Below are 18,908 nucleotides of genomic sequence, written 5' to 3' on the forward strand. Positions count from 1 at the left end.
CATCTAGCCCAATCGTCCGACAGTGGCCAGTACAGTGTGTACAGAACAGGGCAGTTGAAATGATCCATCCCTGTCTTCCCCTCCAGGTTTCTGCCAGTCAGAGGTTTAGGGTTGCCCCAAGCATGGGGTTGCATCTCTGACCATCTTGTGCATTGCTGAACCTATCCTCCCTGAACGTATCGAACTCTGTTTTGAACCCAGTTATACTTTTGGCCATCACAGCATTCCATGGCAATGAGTTCCACAGGTTAATTTAATAATAACGGGACTACTTTCAGCCAGTGTGTTAGCCAGATGCTTTTTACAGCCACTCTTTGTTCATGGGCCAGGAATCATAGGTGCAAATCCAAATAGTTATACCTCTAATTACCTATAACATGCAACTACTCAAATTTGTACGAACGCTGCACAGGAAGTCACTTTGAAAAATCTTTGTAATGTGTACAATGAAGGTAGCCCCCCCCAAGAACTAAATATCTTATTTCTTTTGCAGTTTATTGGCTGGTAGGAGCTGAGGTTTGCTTCACTGTTTGTGCAGTTTTGTTCCTGCTTCCCCTCATTCTTCTTGGTTACATAAAGCAGCAAACAAAGGAGGAATAACCAAAGAGAGGAGCAACATTATGACTTTTACAGAACTACTCATTTTCCAAGGGACTTCTAAAGTGGTGGAGAGTCACATGTCAAGAAGCGATTTAAAATGGAACACTGTGTTCTGATTTACTGGAAGGCCAACTCAAATTCCACTCACCAGCATATACACCATTGTAACAAAATTGATTTTTCTTACACACCCTAATCCTCAAGGAGATGGAAACCCAGTTAGTTATTCTCTCCAGCACTGCCTGTGAGCCAGTTTGACTAGCTTTGAGATCAGAAGTATCTGACTCAAGTGCGTGTCGTTCAGCAAGTTGTATTCCTGCTACATAAAATGGTGAGATCATGCCAGCTACATGGGCAGAAAAAGGTTGAATTCAACAAGCTGAGACTCACTCCACAACAGAATTTCATGCTTAAATTAACTACAGTTCCCAACCAGAGGCAGCATGTAAAATGCCATCATTTCTCACAGAATCATGTGCACAATATAATGGTTTTTACATATCCTTCCTGTGCCCATTTCATTTTAATCACTGGCTGCTCATTCTGGTGCTCTCACAGAACATGGATTAGCAGAGTTTTCAGGCAGCTACATAATGGGGAAATTGAGCAAGACCCAGCCACCTGAATTGGTTCATGGTGAGAAAATACAACTGCTCCCCTATTGTGTGAGGGTCATATTGAGATTATTTTGCCAAACCCTTTGCACAGCCCCCTTCAGTTAGTGGCATTCGTTAGGGACAGGTCTCTTTGGTAAAATTTGTATCTAGTGCCTTAAGCTGGCATGGGTTTTTTTGGGGGGGGTTGGTATCCTGAGTTTCCTATGACCTGTGAGAGAGCCTTCTATCAATCTTGACTCTATTCCTACTGTTCTGCCAAGGGATCATAAATGAACAAGTGGCCTGTGATATACAATATAATTGGGAAAGTGTTTTAGCTACATTTTATACTCCTAATATTTTGTGTAACAGGTTTTTCAGTACTGAGCATTTATCAAATATTTGTATTTTGCACTACAAAGAGTTAATTGCAAACTGGTCTACTGCAGTTAGTGTGGTTAGTAAGATGCCCTGTAATAACATGCATATTTTCAGATTGTCCTTTTGTCAGTCAGTCATTGGCCTACCTAAAGCTCTAGCTGACTGCACTTCTGCTTAGGAATGCGCGCGGGGGGAGGGGGGCAGGGTCTTCCTGTATTCAACTTCTCGTTGGCATGCAATATGCCAAGGCCTTTAATAAAGAAGAAGTGAGACCTTTTTGTTTCAATCCGTGTCTTCTTAACTCACAGGTCGTAGTCTGTTGCTTAGGTGACCCCAAAAGGTTTAATTAGGGGTTCTTTCTACTGCAAAATTATACTCTTTGACCGCTATTGTAAAGAACCTGATTAACTGGCACACTGCCGACCATAATTTGCCCTTGTCTACATGGGCTTCAGTGTTATGGTGAGCAGCATGTTAGTTAACCTGATTGTTCAAACAAGGAAAAACTTTGTAGTATAGACCAACCCCATCCATTTAGGAAAGTAACTAGAGGTTCAGAAAGTTTGTCTGCTCCCTTCTTGGTTTCTCCATGTGCCATCTCTCAGTCACTGCAATCAGAGCCATCCACTAATCGGTCTTTGTCATCTCCTGCTAGTCTTGCACTGCAGAGAATTTTTTTTTAAAACACTGCTAGGGAGTGACAGTAGAGAAGCTCACTCCTAAAGGATATCAAAGTAGAAAACCCTGGGAGACAGGAAGTGCCTGGCTGGAGGTGGTGTACTTATTTGTACCTTAAAGAGTTGGGTTTATTAGGCTCTTGTTTCGCCTCACCCAACTCATGGGAAGAGTGGGATTGCTTCCAGCATGGGAGTGGGACAGTAAAGACCTAATTCCATATCAGTGGAGTAGTTTCCACTCCCTCTTGCACATCACTGTGCAGTCTGCTTGGCTTTAACACATAAATTAGTGAAAAACATTGTTAGACAGTTGATCTCCTGGTAATTAACATAACACATGTATCTTTCATTCTGAAGGAAACTGAAGCACTTCAGACTGCATATAGAAAGATCCCTGGACTACAGCCACCAGGGAGAAGACTGCCAGCTAGTCTACTTCCTTAGCACTACACAACCATTTTTAGTAGGGGAATGTGAAGACTAGCTTGGCCAGTGGAAGCAAGGGAACATGTAGATTGGGTAACACAGCAGAACTAACATCCCTACTCAGTGTTATGGAAATTTTGACTACCATAAGTAGTGAAGGCCAGTCTTTCTTCAATAAGAGTATCTTCAGAAACACACTGACCCATAGCGGGGCACTGGTTCAATACAGTTTCAGAGGAAAGAGTGCCACCTACACTACAACCTGAGTTTTCCTCAACTGTCTCCCATCCAAGGCCTGACGGTGCTTAGCTTGACTTCTGACAAGATCATAGACTGAGGTGGTGCTATTGCAGACATAAAACTTGAACCTGTAAATGAATAATATGTGAACCCAAATCAATATAATAAAGGCCTCAAACACATATTGCACCTGCTCAAGGAACAGAACTTTGGGTACCAAAATGAATCTTTTGGTAGGTTTTACACCCTTATGTAATATAGGAAACCAAAGTAAGCCAGAGAGTTCATATAAGTGTTTTAAGACTCACTTTTATTAAAGGTCTCAATTTGAGCTTTATCATTTCCTATTATGCAGGTTTTATTCCTTAAAAAAAAAAAACAAAAAAAAACCAGCCACAGGAAAAAAAGTTTCTGCAGCTTCTCGTTTGTCCCAAAATTGTATTTTGTATTCCTAGAGCCTTGGTTAAAAACAAACTTAGTGACTTTCACTAAAATAGTATTCCAGGTAAAGCCTCGAGAATGGTTGATAAAGGCAGAGCATTTCCCCCCTGCCTTGGGGAAAAAAAACAAATTCTAAAGGACATGATGATATTATGTTGCTTGTGAATCTACTCAGAAAGTAGAAAATGTAAATTTACAAGAGTGAAAAGCAGCTGTGCCCTCCCCATGGTATTTCAGCAAACTATGTGGCATTTGTTCAGAGATTTCAAACCTCTAAACTTAATATAAAGAATGAACCAAGCAGTGATCCCCTGCTTAATGAATTAGACTTCAAATTAGAATTCTTAGCTTTTTCACCTGAGCACATATTCCACCCTGGCTTTAAGGACAACAGTTTAATGAACAAGGTTAATATAGTAGGTTGTTAGAGAAGGCAGAATTATGTTAACCTGGAAGTGACTAGTGATCCTCCTGTTGCTCTCTCAGCTACAGCAAACCCTCCAGAAGGACACTGACTGCAACACGAAAACGGCTTTTTGTATTCTGTCTACATGTTCCCTCAATTAAAGTTCAGACACTGATCCCTTTTAATGCCTGTCTCCGCTGCTTACTGTTACGTGCCCCATTCAGGGTCTCTGGCCAGAACATTAGACATCACAGTCGGGTCTGGAACTTTAACAGCAACCAGTTTATTATAAACAAAATCCTAGGTACTTTTCTCAAGAAATTTTTTTACCCATTAAATTAAAATGCTTTGGGCACTATTCCCTAAGAGATTCTGGAAATTAAAACTGTACAACAGCTTTCAAAACAGAGGAAAAAACCTTACTCTTTTAAAGAAGAATTTTATTTGAGTAAAACTTAATGATACAACAAAGAAAGAAAAATACATGACTGTTTTTCCCCCCCACCGTGTGTAACCATACTGTACACAGCTAGATTTCATAGTGTAATACAAAGAATTGAAAGAACAAACTACAAAATTAGAATCAAAATCATTGCATATGTGGTCAAAGATAAAAGGGAGGACTCCATTATTAACTGAAACATGTAGCAATGGCTTAGTAACGTAATTATGACCCTGGCAATAAAACACAATTTAGCAAAGTAAGATAAGTACTGTATGCTCCCTAGTATACAGAGGACATAGGTTAGAATACAAGCTCAAAGCCATTAGCGCCATGCAGTCCTTACTAGACATTATTGTTTAGGTGTCACTCTTAAGCAGTGATTTGCTGTTGCATCTAATTCCACCCTACCTCTATGTATTCCAAAAGAGAAGTCAGATTTCTGGTGTGTTAATTACTGCCACTAAACCTTTTCCTCCTCACCTGACAGTGCTATTGTCATATCTTGTAATTTTGTTTTCCTTTTACCACTTGAATTTGGTCCAAGTTTTCAATGCATCTGAGGCCTAATATAGGCTTTATTTTTGCACTACAGCTGAACCTGTTCTACTCCTCAATGCTTTCATACTGCACAAATTGCAAGGGATTCACTGTCTGCTATTTTTCTCACTATAAAAAAGGTATTTTATATACTCTTATAGGATACATCCATTACTGAATTTCATTTTAGTTATAGTCATTGCATGTAAGCCAACTTTTTTTCCCCAAGGAGAAATCTTTGAATGTTTTCTGCTGTTACAAATAGAAATGTGTCATTTGAACACTGACATTTGGAACATCTCGGTTTATAGCTGGGGTGAATTCATTAAGGTTTCTGGAAAGTTCACGTTGGTAACAAATGAAGATGTTTTGGCTTTCAAAAAGATCATTTGAAGGTGGATCTCTGTGTGTGCTCAGTGAAGAGAGAGAATCATGATCGTAACTAGAAGAGGATGGCAAATAAAAGGTGAAAGTGATTTTCCTGACTTTGCTACATGCTAAATGCTTATGGAAAAGCTGTAGTAAATGCACCTCTAAGGACTCTGGGAGGGATTTCTGTTCCCGACTTAACTACTGCTGGCAACACAAAGCAAGAAATACGAGCTACAGTAAGTGAAAAGAAAAAGTTAATATACAAACATATGTTAAGTGTTCAGTGTAATGTGTTTACATTTTTATTAGGGGAGGGAGTGAAGCTACCAGCCTGCAAATGTGGCTTATATGTAACAGATTTGCATCTGCACCCAGGGAAGTTTTATCAAAACAATGAAATGTGCACTGAAGACCCAATCCAAAGCTGTCCATGCTCTAGATCACCAATTAAAAGTGTCCCAAAAGTCTAACATACAATTGTTTTCAACCTGTATCTAAAGACCAAACTGCTATGCAAGTGATTTCTGATGGTCTCTGATTTTGGTTGGGGAAGAGGGCCGTAAGATAGATTTCACAATATTGCATTTATTAGAAAAGTTGAATGCACAGTATCAGCAGGAAACATCATCACCAGTTCACTCCTCTTAGACATCACAAGGTTAAGTTTAAGTTCCAGCTATATCACAAAACAGAATATGGGTTAAAGGCAGATTTTATTGTTGTTGTTATTGGGGGGGTGGGGGTGGCAGGGAGAAGACAGGAGGGGTAAGGTGAGGATAGTCTCAAAGCCTTACTCTAACATGATCTGTAATCACAGATTGCAGAAGCATACAAATCAGTTCAAGAATGTGCCCCCTCTAAAATGCAAACAAACAAGCATCCTCTCTAAAATGCAATATTTAAAAAAGAATCCACTTGTGACTGGTGAGTACAACATTGGAAAAGAGCACGTTCTGGAGTGAGCAGATACTGCACTGTGAACGTGGCCTGGTCAAAAATACTTGTGTTCATACATAAAGCAGTGTGGGCTTTAAATTAAAAACAGTGGTTCAATGTCTTCCACATGGAAGCCATTTAATTTTGTTTACAAATTAAGGATCAAATCTGTGGTTTGCTGCTGAGAACAGAGGTTTAGCACCTTTCTGCACGTTAATTTCCTGTTATAACCTTAAACAATCAAGCTATAACTTGAAGGGTTGGTTGGTTTATTTGTTGCATTCCTTTACATAAGACGACAAAACACTCAGTACAATCCGGTACATTCTAGTGGTTAATGAATTTAGATTTTAAAATACGACAGTGTTTCTGCAGCGCATCAGGCCTTCAGGAGTCACTCTTCTTTTTGTTCTTCTTCAGGAAGGAAGGAGTGCGGAACTTCTTTTTCTTTTTGGATGGGGATTTTCCTGGAGATTCATCACTACCTGGATCAGCTGCTGTCCCCTCCTCAGCTGTTGGTGTTGTTGCCTCTTCAGCAGGTTGGGACTGGGGCTCTTGATTTTCTGTTGCAGGTGACTCAGTCTGACTTTTGGTCAGATCTTCGCTGCACCTACCTTCCTCCTCCTCCTTTCCGAAGGTTGGGAAGCCGAGTGCTTCTGAAGGCTCATCAGGGGTGAGGTCTGGGAGGGTTTGCTTGAAAGTTGCAGCATCACTGTCATCTTTGTAAGTCTGGTCCTGCAGTGTCTCTAATGGACGGATTGATATGAAATATTTAGTTAAAGTGTGCTGGTCTCTAAAAGACATTAAGGTGAAGCTACTGTATAGTGAGTGCTGTGTGAAAATCTAGCTCATTTAACTTACATAATGCTTTTGGAATCTGTCAATTCTACTTTACCTTTGGGCACAGAGATGTAGGTGGAATGTTCAAAAGGTTATTTTCAACTTCCTGCCAGGCAGCAGATAAAGTTGAATCCAACCATAATGGTCTAAAGTGCCAAGAGAGTAAATATCAAGGCTTTATAAATAAAACATAGTAATGTAACTACATTTGAAAACGATGCTGAGGATTTTTAGCACAGTGAGCAGGGAATTAAACCTACAATTTTCATTGGCATTAATGAGATATTGTCATTAGGCTCCCAATTTTTAAAATGTTTTAATTTGTTGGGATGGAGCAAATTACACAATGGCTTGACGTCTGAGAATCTCACTAATTCTCATTTTGCCAGGCTTTATAATAATCCCAGTATTTCCATGGAGCTTCTCAGAGAAGATTTAACAAGAGACAGCTTCATAGTGAGGTCTGCTATTGTAATGGTTTCATTATCTTGACCAGAATTATTAGTGCATTATGAGGTCTTATAAATAAAACCAATATAGCCTGTCAAATGTCATTAGCTAAGCATGTTTTGTGATGCAGCCTTTTAGATCACATGGGTTCACTTAGCGTGACTTCATCCCTGTGCAAAGCATGAGCCATAGCTTAAATGGGGCTAAAGTGGTACATAGGCCTTGCTATGGCCCTGTGCACACTACTCACTAATCTACAGTGGACCTCACCGTCATCGGTGAGATTTAGTGACACTCGCCTTTTAAATATACCATGTTATTGTAAAGCAATCCTGTCTGCACTGAGCACTGCCTTAGAACTCACGGCACCTGTTTCCTGCCTGCATGGAATGCACCAATTAATAAGTGGCCAGCTAGCTGTGTCAACTCCATCCATGACAGTAGAGCATAAAGAGGAAAGTGGATGAAAGCCAGGCCATAGAGGTTTGCGAGCTGCGAGAAAAATAGGGACAACAATTTGGGTCAGAGCATTAGTTTTATGTTCAAGGCTTTGAGAGGTGATTACAACAGTCTACAGAAAGTATGAGAGTGTCTCTAATGAAATTGTGTCCTTTATTCCTGCAGGATTGTACTGAAAATTCCTCATGCTGTGTCTTAGAAGACACTGTTCTGTGAATGTGTGATATGTATTTGCCTAGAATAGTGGGAACTTCTGTTATGTTAGACCCACAATAACCACTTAATACTCAGTATCAAGTCAAATGCTCAGAATGGTAAAGTCAGAAGTCTGAAATTGTGTTATGATGCAGACAGGATTTAAAGCAGGGTAAAGGAGAAAGCCATTATGTATGTTATGAGCTGCCTCATGAGGCGTTAGTCTGATTAACCCTTTATGACCATTATACAGCAATTCATTTACAGTCTATCACCAGCATTGCTCTTTTAATCATCAGCACCTTTCTAGTCATGATTTTTATTTCTTCAGGAATTAAAGTGGAAGGCATTAATCAGACTAATTTCTTAGTACATGTACCGCACCCGATTTTCATGTAGTTAGACTTTTATTTAAAAAAAAAAAAGGAAAAAAAGTCTAAGGACCAGCAATAGTTTGGATTATTCCTGAAATAAAAGCATAGGAAGCTACTGGCATTTAAACAGACTTTGCCACTCTTCAAAGCATTACAGCTATACAAAAATAATTTTAACTCATCTGTCCAAGACAGTTATCCCACCCCGCCTCTGAAATTGTCACTACATCATTTAGTAAGATGGAAACACTCACTGTACACTGGAATGAAACACGGATCTCTGAATTTAGCTTAAGGATGGGCAAGTTTTTAATCAGAATAGAGAAATCCTCAAATTCTACATCAGATAAAGGAGAACACCACACAACGTGTACGAGATTTGTTATTTCGCTCAGTGATTTTAGTACATCCATCAGTGAGGTTTTCCAAATTACATCTTCTAACAAAAACAATTTCAGAGACAACAACACGACAATACTTAGAAATGTAAAGATCTATTCTAGAACTAACAGCACAAACACATACTAAGTGCACACTGATGCAGTAATACCATTAAAACTTCTGTCTGCAGCTTTGGCCTGAATGGAGGTAAAGTGTTTTTTTTTTATACACACACAGATGCAAGAGTTTTATCACCATGGAAATACACTTTTCAAAATTATATTCTTTAAGTACGGTTGTAGTCAGAAAACTGACTACATAAAAAAGACAGTTACCTTTTCCATAACTGGTGTTCTTTGAGATGTGTTGCTCATTTCCATTCCATATTAGGTGTGTGTGCTCGCCATATGCACCAGTGCCGGAAGTTTTTCCCTCAGCTATATAAGTAGGGGACCGGCTCCGGTACCCCCTGGAGTTGCGCCAGCATGGCGGGGTATAAGGGGCGCTGCCGGCTCCCCCCACCCTTGGTTCCTTCTTGCCAGAAACTCCGACAGTGGGGAAGAAGGGTGGGTCATGGAATGGACATGAGCAACACATCTCGAAGAACCCCAGTTACGGAAAAGGTAACTGTCTTTTCTTCTTCGAGTGCTTGCTCATGTCCATTCCATATTCGGTGACTCCAAAGCAGTATCCCTGGAGCTGGGTAGGAGTTCACGGACATGTAGATTGCAACACAGCTCTGCCGAATCCAGCGTCATTTCTGGCCTGCTGAGTGATGGCGTAGTGAGCGGTAAATGTGTGGACCGAGGACCACGTTGCGGCTCTACAGATGTCCTGGATATGGACGTGTGCCAGGAAGGCCGCCGAATACGCCTGAGCTCTCATTGAGTGGGCTCTGACAATTGGCAGCGGCAGCAGAACCCCTGCCAGGTCATAACAGGTCCTTATGCATGAGGTGATCTAATTGGAAATCCTCTGCGAGGACATCAGATGACCCTTCATCCTATCCGCTGTAGCAATGAAGAGTTGAGTGGATTTACGGAAAGGCTTGGTACGTTCTAAGTAAAAAGCCAAGGCCCTCTGGATGTCCAGGACGTGAACATGCCTCTCTTCACTGGTCTTGTGCAGTTTGGGACGAAACACCGGGAGGAAGATGTCCTGGTTATAAATAATAAATTAATGGAGATATCCTATCTCCTAGAACTGGAAGGGACCTTGAAAGGCCATCAAGTCCAGCCCCCTGCCTTCACTAGCAGGACCAAGTACTGATTTTGCCCCAGATCCCTAAGTGGCCCCCTCAAGGATTGAACTCACAACCCTGGGTTTAGCAGGCCAATGCTCAAACCACTGAGCTATCCCTCCCCCCATAAGGGGTTCATATGGAAGGTGGAGACCACCTTTGGCAGGAAGGCTGGGTGGGGCCGCAATTGAACCTTATCTTTGTAGAAGACCATGTACGGTGGTTCTGAGGTCAAAGCTTTAATTTCTGAGACCCGTCTTGCCGACACCACCGCCACCAGGAATGCAACCTTCCATGACAGATGGGAGCAAGAGATCAGCGGTTCAAAGGGCAGGCCAGTGAGCCTAGAGAGGACCAAGTTAACATCCCACTGCAGGACGAGTCTCTCCAGCCCTCTCAAGAATCTGACCATCATGTCACGGGAGAACACCGTCTGTCCTTGGATCAGTGGGTGAAAAGCAGAGATGGCCGCAAGATGCACTCTAATGGAAGAGTGTGCCAGGCTCTGATTCCTCAAATGGAGGAAGTAGTCCAGGACAGCCTGTATGGAGGAACGCGAGGGAGAGATGCCCCGTTCGGACGCCCAGCGGGAAAACCTCGTCCACTTGGCCAGGCAAGTCAGTCTAGTTGAGGGCTTCCTACTTTCCAGGAGGACCTGTTGGACTCCTTCCGAACAGGTCCGCTCCTCCAGGTTCAGCCACAGAGAATCCATGCCGAGAGGTGGAGACCCGAGGCTGAGGTATAAGAGCCGATTGTGGTACTGCAACAGCAGGTCCAGTCGGTTGGGAAGGGGCCAGGGAGGGGCCGCTGACAGGCTCATGAGCATGCCGAACCAGTGCTGGCGAGGCCACGCTGGTGTGATCATGATTACCTGCGCCTTGTCTCTCTTGATCTTTGCCAGGGTCCTGCTGATAAGCGGCCCTGAATTTCCTGTTCTATCTCCCACTTGGGGAGTTGCCCACCTTTGGAAGATCATGCAGGCTACCTCTGTATGGAGCGACCACTCATGGTGAGAGGAGACGTTCCTGCTGAGCTGGTCTGCCAGCATATTCCTGACGCTGGGAAGGTGACAAGCTTCGAGGTGGATTTTGTGGCTGATGCAGAAGTCCCACAAACTTGACAGAGAGCTGACGAGCGTGCTCCCCCTTGCCTGTTGGTGTAGAACATCGAGGCTGTGTTGTTTGTCAGGTGGGGCAAGAAGACTCCGCACACCAGCTGGGCTGCTTGGAGCTCTTTGATGTTTATGTGTAACCGCGCCTCCTCCGGGGACCACATCCCCTGTGTCTGGAGATTGCCGAGATGTGTCCCCCCAGCCGAGGTCCGAGGTGTCCGACACCAACTTGAGTGAGGAGGGTTGTCGAACAGAACCTTTTCCAGGACTGTCCTGCAGTTGGTCCATCTCAGCGAGGTAAGTATTGCCTGGGGAATGGTAATGATCTTCTTCAGGGGGTCTCTGGACTGGGAATAGACCCTCCTAAGCCATTGTTGCAGGGGCCGCATCCGGAGCCTGGCATGGCGGACCATGTAAGTGCATGCTGCCATGTGGCCCAGCAGGCACAGGCAGAGGCTGGCTGTAGTGAGAGGGAACGTGGAGACTTCTGCGATGAGGTTCGCCATCGTGCTGAACCTTTCCAACGGCAGGAACGCTCCGATGAACTCTATCCTCTGCACTGGCACTAATGTTGACTTTTTGTCGTTCACCAGTAGGCCCAGAGAGCGGCACGTGGCTTGAAGTACTGCAACATCCCTTTGGACTTGAGACCTGTAGCCGCCCTTGACGAGCCAGTCATCGAGGTATGGGTAGATCTGGATACCCCGGTGCCTGAGGTAAGCTGCTACCACTGACATGCACTTGGTAAACACCCTCGGTGTTGTCGCCAGGCCGAATGGGAGGACTGTAAACTGGTAGTGGTGGAGCCCCACTGTAAACTGGAGGAAGTGTCTGTGCCCTCGAAAGATTGCGATGTGGAAGTACGTGTCCTTCAAGTCGAGAGCAGCATACCAGTCTCCCGGATCCAAGGAGGGGATAGTAGAAACCAGAGAGACCATGCGGAACTTTAGCTTCTGTAGATACTTGTTGAGGTCTCGCAGGTCCAGGATGGGCCGTAGACTGCCCGTGGCCTTTGGGATTAAAAAGTATCGGGAACAGAACCCCTTGTTCCTGTACTCGAGAGGAACCTCTTCCACCGCACCCAGCGGTAGTAACGCCTTTACCTCCTGCGTGAGGAGACTCTTGTGAGAGGAGTCCCTGAAGAGGGACAGGGAAGGCGGGTGGGAAGGGGGGGTAGAAAGGAACTGGAGGGGATAACCCTGTTCCACTGTGCTGAGGACGCAGTGGTCAGAAGTTATAGCGGTTCACGCCGGGAGGAAAGGGGAAAGGCAGTCAGAGAATACTGGGAAAGAGGGATCCGGGCAATAGTCTGGTAGATCGCCCTCAGGCGCACCCTCAAAATGACCATTTGTTCCCCTGCTTATTATGGGTCAAGCCCGACTGGGCTGAAGGTGGAGGCACGTGGCTCAGGCAGCGATTGTAACCCTTGGCTAGTTTATGGGGCTGATCCTGCCGAGGCTGGCTCCCCTGGCCCTGAGGCTGCTGCAGTTTGAACTGCTTATGCGCCGTGGCTGGGACGTAGAAACCCAGGATTTTCAGGGTGGTGGTGCAGGAGTCTTTGTGGCCATGCAACTTGCTGTCTCTTTGCTCTGCAAATAGGGCCCTGCCATCAAAGGGCAGGTCCTGCAATGACTGCTGGACCTCAGTGGATAACTCAGAGAGGAGCAGCCAAGAGACTCGCCGCATGGAGATAGCGGAAGTCATGGTGTGGGCAGCAGCATCTGATGTCGCCTGGAGGTTCACCCTGGCCGCAGTCATGCCCTTATCGAGGATAGCTCAGAACTCCTTCTTGGAAGCCTTGGGGAGCTACCCTTCGAACTTGGCCATGGCTTGCCACATATCAGCCAAGGAAGGCTTGGTGGTTGGCCACTCTCAGCAGAAGTCCTTGCCTTTCCTTGTGGTTAACTGCCTCAACCACAAGGGAATTAGGGGCTGGGTGGGAGTATAAATACTCGTGCCCTTTGGTCGGCACAAAGTACTTGCGTTCGACCCTTTTAGAGATAGGGGCCAAGGAAGAGGGGGTCTGCCACAGGTCATTCGTGATTTTGGAAACCCCTTCATGAAGGGGTAGAGCCACCCTGGCAGGAGCCGAGGAGCAGAGGACATCAAATAGAGAGTCCGAGGGCTCTTCCAATTCTTCTGCCTGAAGCCCCAGGTTAGAAGTGATCCTCTTCAAAAGTTCCTGGTGCGCTTTGGCGTCATCCTAAGGAACTGGGTGAGGGGGTCCGGCGACGATGATGCCGTTGCCGCGGGAACCTCCATGTCCATTGGTGGTCCAGGAGCTTGCTCCCCTGAGTCCTCCTGGACCTGTGGGGTCTTACCCCCCAAAGTCTCAAGCACCAGAGGGGGATGGGATATCAAGGCTGCTGGCCTCTCCGAGGCTCCCAACACCGATCAGGCAGCCTGGGAAGGTTGGGTGAACCCCCAAGGGTTCCACAGGTATCATGGCGCTGGCCACTGCACTTGGAGCCATGGGACAGGTTTCAGTGCTGATAATGTAAACAGCACCACCGGTACGGGGGCTTGTCCCGCCGGCAGGGAACCTCACTCCAAGCCAGCGCTACCAGCGGAGCGGTCGGTATGGGGCAACCAGGATCGGGTTGAGCAGTGGCTCTTGTGCAACTGGTGCCGGTCGCTGCATCCCAAAGCCAACCTGTCCGAGCGAGAATGCCTTGGTCGGGCTCTTGGGGACTGATGGCGTTTGGTGGATTGGCATTGGATACCAGGCAATCCACGCCTCATGCTACTCGACCGGTACTGGTACGTTGAATGGGACCGGGAGCTACTACGGGCCGGTTGCTGGGAGGATCGTCCTGAGTTGGGCGACCTCCTTCATGGAGACAGGAGATGATGGCCCAGCGATTGGCGGTCTCTGATCGGTCTCGGGCCCTTGAAGATGGTAGGGGCTGGTTCCGGAGTTCTTGCCGGGTGGTGCGTGCCTCAGAGGGTCTGCGCCAATCTACCGGAGAGGTACGTTTCGAGTCCCTCAATCGGTGCCCCCGGTGTGGGGACCGAAGAGTGGTCCGCTGAGCCTGCCTCTCTTGTCCTGAGACGTGACGGCTGTGGGAGGGCGAAGCTGGTGGGACGTCCCTCTCGATGGGGAATGATGCTGCTGAGGCGGGGACACACGGATAGGTCCCAATGCGGGTTTTCCTCGAGACGGTATAGGTGGCACCAGGAGTGTCAGGATCTCTTGAGCTGCTCGAAGAGCTTTGTGCGCCGATGGCACCTGAAGCTGGCTAGGGCCTGCACTGCTATCCAGGGTCACAGGCAAAGCATGGGATGGGCTGCACAGCTCGACTTGAGCTGGGGCCCGACTTCCTGAACGGGGTGTTGAGTTGCCCGGCACGGGCCCCCAGCCCTCTCCTTTCCCTTATTTCCCTCCCAGTCTTTTTCAGCTTCATGACCGGAGCCGTGGAGGGAGACCGGTGCCGGCTCGTGGATGGCGTCGGCAGAGCACTGCGCATGGAGGCTGCGGTGCTCGGTGCACAGTCAGACCGCTGCTCCAGTGCCAGAGTGAGTGCTGACTCCATTAGGAGCACTTTCAGACAGATATCGCGCTCCTTCGTCCTAGGTTTAAAGGACTTGCAGATACGGCACTTATCACTTGTGTGCCCTTTGCCTAAGCACCTTAGGCAGCTGGTTGTGGATCGCTGACGGGCACAGGCCATTTGCAGCCATCGCAGGGCTTATAGCCTGGGGAACCAGGGCATGCCCTGTCCCCCGGCTGAGTCCCGTTTGGGACTAATGAAAAGTTAAGAACTACTACTAAGGGTAACTAAGAAACTACTAACTATATACAACTACATTACATTACAGGTTTTTCAAAGTTCACAAGAACAGAAAACCTATCCGAAGCAGCAGATATTCCAGCACCATCGCTGGCGGCAAGAAGGAACTGATACCGCACCATGCGGGCCCCACTCCAGGGGGTGCCAGAGCTGGTCCCGTACAGATACTGCTGAGGGAAAAACTTCCGGCACCGGTGCATGTGGCGAGCACACACACCTAATATGGAATGGACATGAGCAAGCACTCGAAGAAGAATGGCACCTTCACTCAATGGATCTCTCTGTCAGTCATAGCGCTCATCGCATTCAGTCACAGCTACTTAGGTTAGGGAAATACACACATACATGAAGTTTACTTTTGTTAGCCCTGTAAAGCCATCACAGCTTAAAGAGTGAGCTCATTCATAGCTAGCTCATGCAACACAATTTCAGACTAAGTTCCAATCTTAGAATCTTGGTGGTATCAGAGCCACGCAGAACACAGTTCAATTTTCATGTTCTAGGAGGAATACGAACCACAGGCTTTTGGACAAACAGCTTATTACTCATAAATTGAGGCAGCTGGCTACAGAGTCACTGAAAGACAGACGAACATGGAACCCATGACGACACTTTCACAGTCCCTTTCAACAGTATAGCGCACTTTAATGTAAGGTTTGTGTAACTGACCTAGAATTCCAAGAAAGCAACAATGGAAGGAATTAGTGTCTGTCACTGACTGTAAAAATGCCTTTAAAAAACAAAAACAAAACACAAACAGAAAACAAAACTCAGTAAACAACAAAGATGCAAGAGAATGAAGCAAAGCCCAGAGAACTCCGGGAAAGCAGCAGAAACAGGTCAGAGTATGGGATGATACTTACTATGGTAACAGGTACTCTTTAGCATATCCATCTCCTGTTTGTAACGCAGCCACAAGAAGAAAAAAGCACAAGTAGAGAATCTATGCATTCATCACAGCCATTGTGTTAAATTAAAAGAATGGTTGGAGCCATTCTTATAGAAAACAGAATGAGATGAAGTAGTGCGTGGAAGACTTCATAACAGACAAGTGATATATCCCAATGAACAAGGTAAAGGAAACACAAAACAGAAATTAGATTACACCTATTTAACAGATAGACTGTCACTTTTATCCTTTTTTTCCAAAGGGATAACAGATTTTCTTGGCCCTTTTCTCATTTTTCTGATAATTTTACATCATCACGTTAACAAATCAAACTAAGATCTAAACTGGGAGAGAAAAATATTCCCAGAGGTGTAATCCAAATACAATAACGTTTAAGAAATGTGCAACCAGTGAGCAGGATTTGACAAACTATCTATCCATGTTCAGTTCAGTGAAGGTCTGCTTCACCATTAGAAACAACATTTCACTTCAAAAACAGCAGCCACATCTTGCTCAGCATGCTCACAGGGGCGATTCAATTCAGAAACTCAACAAGATGACTAGGCAATTTTGAAATGGTGATAATCTGTCTAATGACAATGCACATTTCTTTATTATTGTGAACATAACCACTATTACATTCAGTTACACAGCTCTACAGATTGTAAAAAAATAAAAACCAAAATAATTCCTATTTACTTCGTTAAATCTTATTTTTTCATGCTTCAGTCAAGATAGGTGCAGCTACAGGAGTCTTCCCCACCCCAGCTCAATGTAACATACCTTCTTCTAGCTTAACTGGTGTGCTGGGAGGAGTACGGGCTGAAGTATGATCAGGAGCACTCTTTTCTTTCTGTTGTCTGGCATCTTCTGAAGGTTCTATAGATGAATCAGTATGGGAATTAAAAACAGCACACAAGATTCTTCTTTAGGGATGCAGGAAAACAGACATCCCGCTACACACACAAAAATCTTTGAATAAATTTTTTTTCTGAATGAAACTTCTGTCTGAATACCAAATAATTCCAAAGCAAGCAAAGGTAAGGTGCAGACTAACACTGTTGTGATCTTACCTGTCACAGAAGTTATGTTATCCAACTATTTCAACTCAAAATATTTCTCAGTAAAATGGACTGAAATGATTATACAATAGTTTACACACTAGTTTAGAGCCAAACATTGGAAAACACTGATCTAAAGGGAGGGGAATTTGATGGGGAAGAGCCAAAGGAAAAAAATAACCATATGGAAGAAGGGCATCAAAACTAAAATTACACAACGTTCTTTTGCTTGCTTTGAGTTTATTTGCAGAACCTTGAAGTAAACAAAATGTACGTTACTTAAAGCAAAGAATGAAAAGGTGCACAGATAATCACAATGTAACATGCAATAAACTGCAATTATTCCAAATAGATTCTGCAGTGGTTTTAGATTTTTTTTCAAATTAAATAGGATCCCCCCCACACTCCCTTCCAGCTTCAACAGTAGTTGCATACTAAAGGAGCAGATGTTAATGTAAAACAAAAAAGCCACCTTAATATTTAGAACAGAGATTTCCTCAGTACCAGAGCACTGTTCTACACAGTTCACCCAGACAAGAGAAAAATCCACCAATTAAATTAAATCAGCCCCACAGGTAATAAGCCAAGCCAACGAAAGATGTCCAGAGATAGCAGAGACTCTGTAAGTGCAGATTAAGCAAGAGATGGCTTCCCCTTGATTGAAAACTCAGTGGTACCATATTCATTAGTACCTGAGGCCTCAGCCAAAAGGTCAGGATTGGAGCTTAATGCTTTGATGACTGCTGTGTGAAATTCCTTGTGTGGAGACTTCTGCTCATCTGGCTCCTCCTGATTAAGATTTGTGATGATTTGCTGCATGGTCTGACAAGAAACTTGTGCAGCAGAGAACTCAGAATTATCTAAAGATTTAGATAGCGTTGATCCTTCATGAATCTGCAAAATCATCAGATCTGCTTCTTTCACTGCTCCTTGAAAGGTTTTTGACCTGCTTTGCAACTCCAGAGGTTTTTTTCCAGAAGAATTTTGCTCCCTGTAGCTCTGACTTTTAAGTAAAACATTTGGCTTCCCAGCTGGTTTCTGTCTCAATACCACAGTCTCTCCATATTTTGATAGCTTATCTATGTAGGATGTAGCAATGTTACAGAGAAAATAAAGGGGTATGCAATTACATAGACACAGTAACGTAACAGCTCAGTCCCACAAAATGCTTTAATCCCTGTACAGAGAAAGTTACACATGAAAAAGGCAGAATTTGTGACTCTCTCTATGTCAAGATATCAGAAGGTACAGCAAGAGCAACACACACTAATAAGGGACGAATCACCATACAGTTTTTAGAGGAAATGCAATTAGTACATTGCCCTGTAAGTTATTATTTATATTACAATAATGCCTAGCATAGGCGCCGATCCGCGGGTACTCAAGGGCTGGAGCACCCACGGAGAAAAATTAGCAGGTGCTCAGCATCCGCCAGCAGCCAAGCTCCCCCATCTCCCCCCCAGCGCCTCTCCCCCACCAGCGGCCCCGCTGATCACTCCTCCCCCTCCCTCCCAGCGCCTTCTGAACAGCTGTTTCGCAGCATGCACCCAAAATCCGGGAGGAAGGGGGAGGAGCGGGGACGGGGCGCGCTCAGGGGTGGGGGCGGAAAGAGGCGGGGGCTTGGCGGAAGGGGTGGAGTGGGGGTGGGGCCTGGGGGGAGTCGAGCACCCCCCGAGTAGAGGGGAAGTCGGCACCTATGCTGCCTAGAGGCCCTGAGACTGGGGTCCCAATATGCTAGGTGCTGTGAAAACACATGCCCTAAAGGATTTATAATCTAAATAGACAAGACAGTCAAAGGTTTAGCGGGGAATCAGAGGCACAGAAAGGGGACATGACTTGCCCAAGGTCATGCAGCAGAGTCTAAGCCAGGAATAGAACCACATCCTTAGTCCCAGTCCAGTGCCCTACCCACTGGACCAGACTCTTGTAAAGACTGGTAAAACTGTGCCACCAATATTCCAGTGTAAACAATACCATCTGCTTAGTGGATGTATCATAGGCGCTACACTGTAAAACTTAATATGATAATCACATAGAAGAGATTCTTCAAATGCTGTGGT

At 45.1% G+C, this 18,908-nt stretch overlaps 2 protein-coding genes across 8 annotated transcripts in view; one reads left to right on the forward strand and one right to left on the reverse strand.

Annotated features, from left to right (window-relative positions):
- Positions 1-600, forward strand: part of MFSD10 (major facilitator superfamily domain containing 10) — a 31,231-nt gene extending 30,631 nt beyond the window's left edge. The window contains exon 13 of the mRNA XM_065405620.1: positions 494-600. Within this exon, the coding sequence (XP_065261692.1) occupies positions 494-600 (107 nt within the window). The remainder of the gene's footprint in view (positions 1-493) is intronic.
- A 3,599-nt stretch (positions 601-4,199) lies between these two features.
- The window catches only part of ADD1 (adducin 1), a 118,179-nt gene continuing 103,470 nt past the window's right edge, over positions 4,200-18,908 (reverse strand). For 3 of the 7 annotated variants that reach the window (XM_065405437.1, XM_065405434.1, XM_065405436.1), the window contains 2 exons: positions 16,571-16,666; positions 4,200-6,803 (listed from right to left, as the gene is read on the reverse strand). In XM_065405437.1, the coding sequence (XP_065261509.1) occupies positions 6,445-6,803; positions 16,571-16,666 (455 nt within the window). In that variant the 3' untranslated portion in view covers positions 4,200-6,444. Of the gene's footprint in view, positions 6,804-15,567; positions 15,629-15,760; positions 15,796-16,570; positions 16,667-18,908 lie in introns of those variants that run through there. The other 4 variants (XM_065405440.1, XM_065405438.1, XR_010561457.1 and 1 more) reach the window with 3 other exon arrangements.

Source organism: Emys orbicularis, chromosome 5 (genome assembly GCF_028017835.1).
Source record: "Emys orbicularis isolate rEmyOrb1 chromosome 5, rEmyOrb1.hap1, whole genome shotgun sequence".
NCBI classification, from domain to species: Eukaryota; Metazoa; Chordata; order Testudines; family Emydidae; genus Emys; species Emys orbicularis.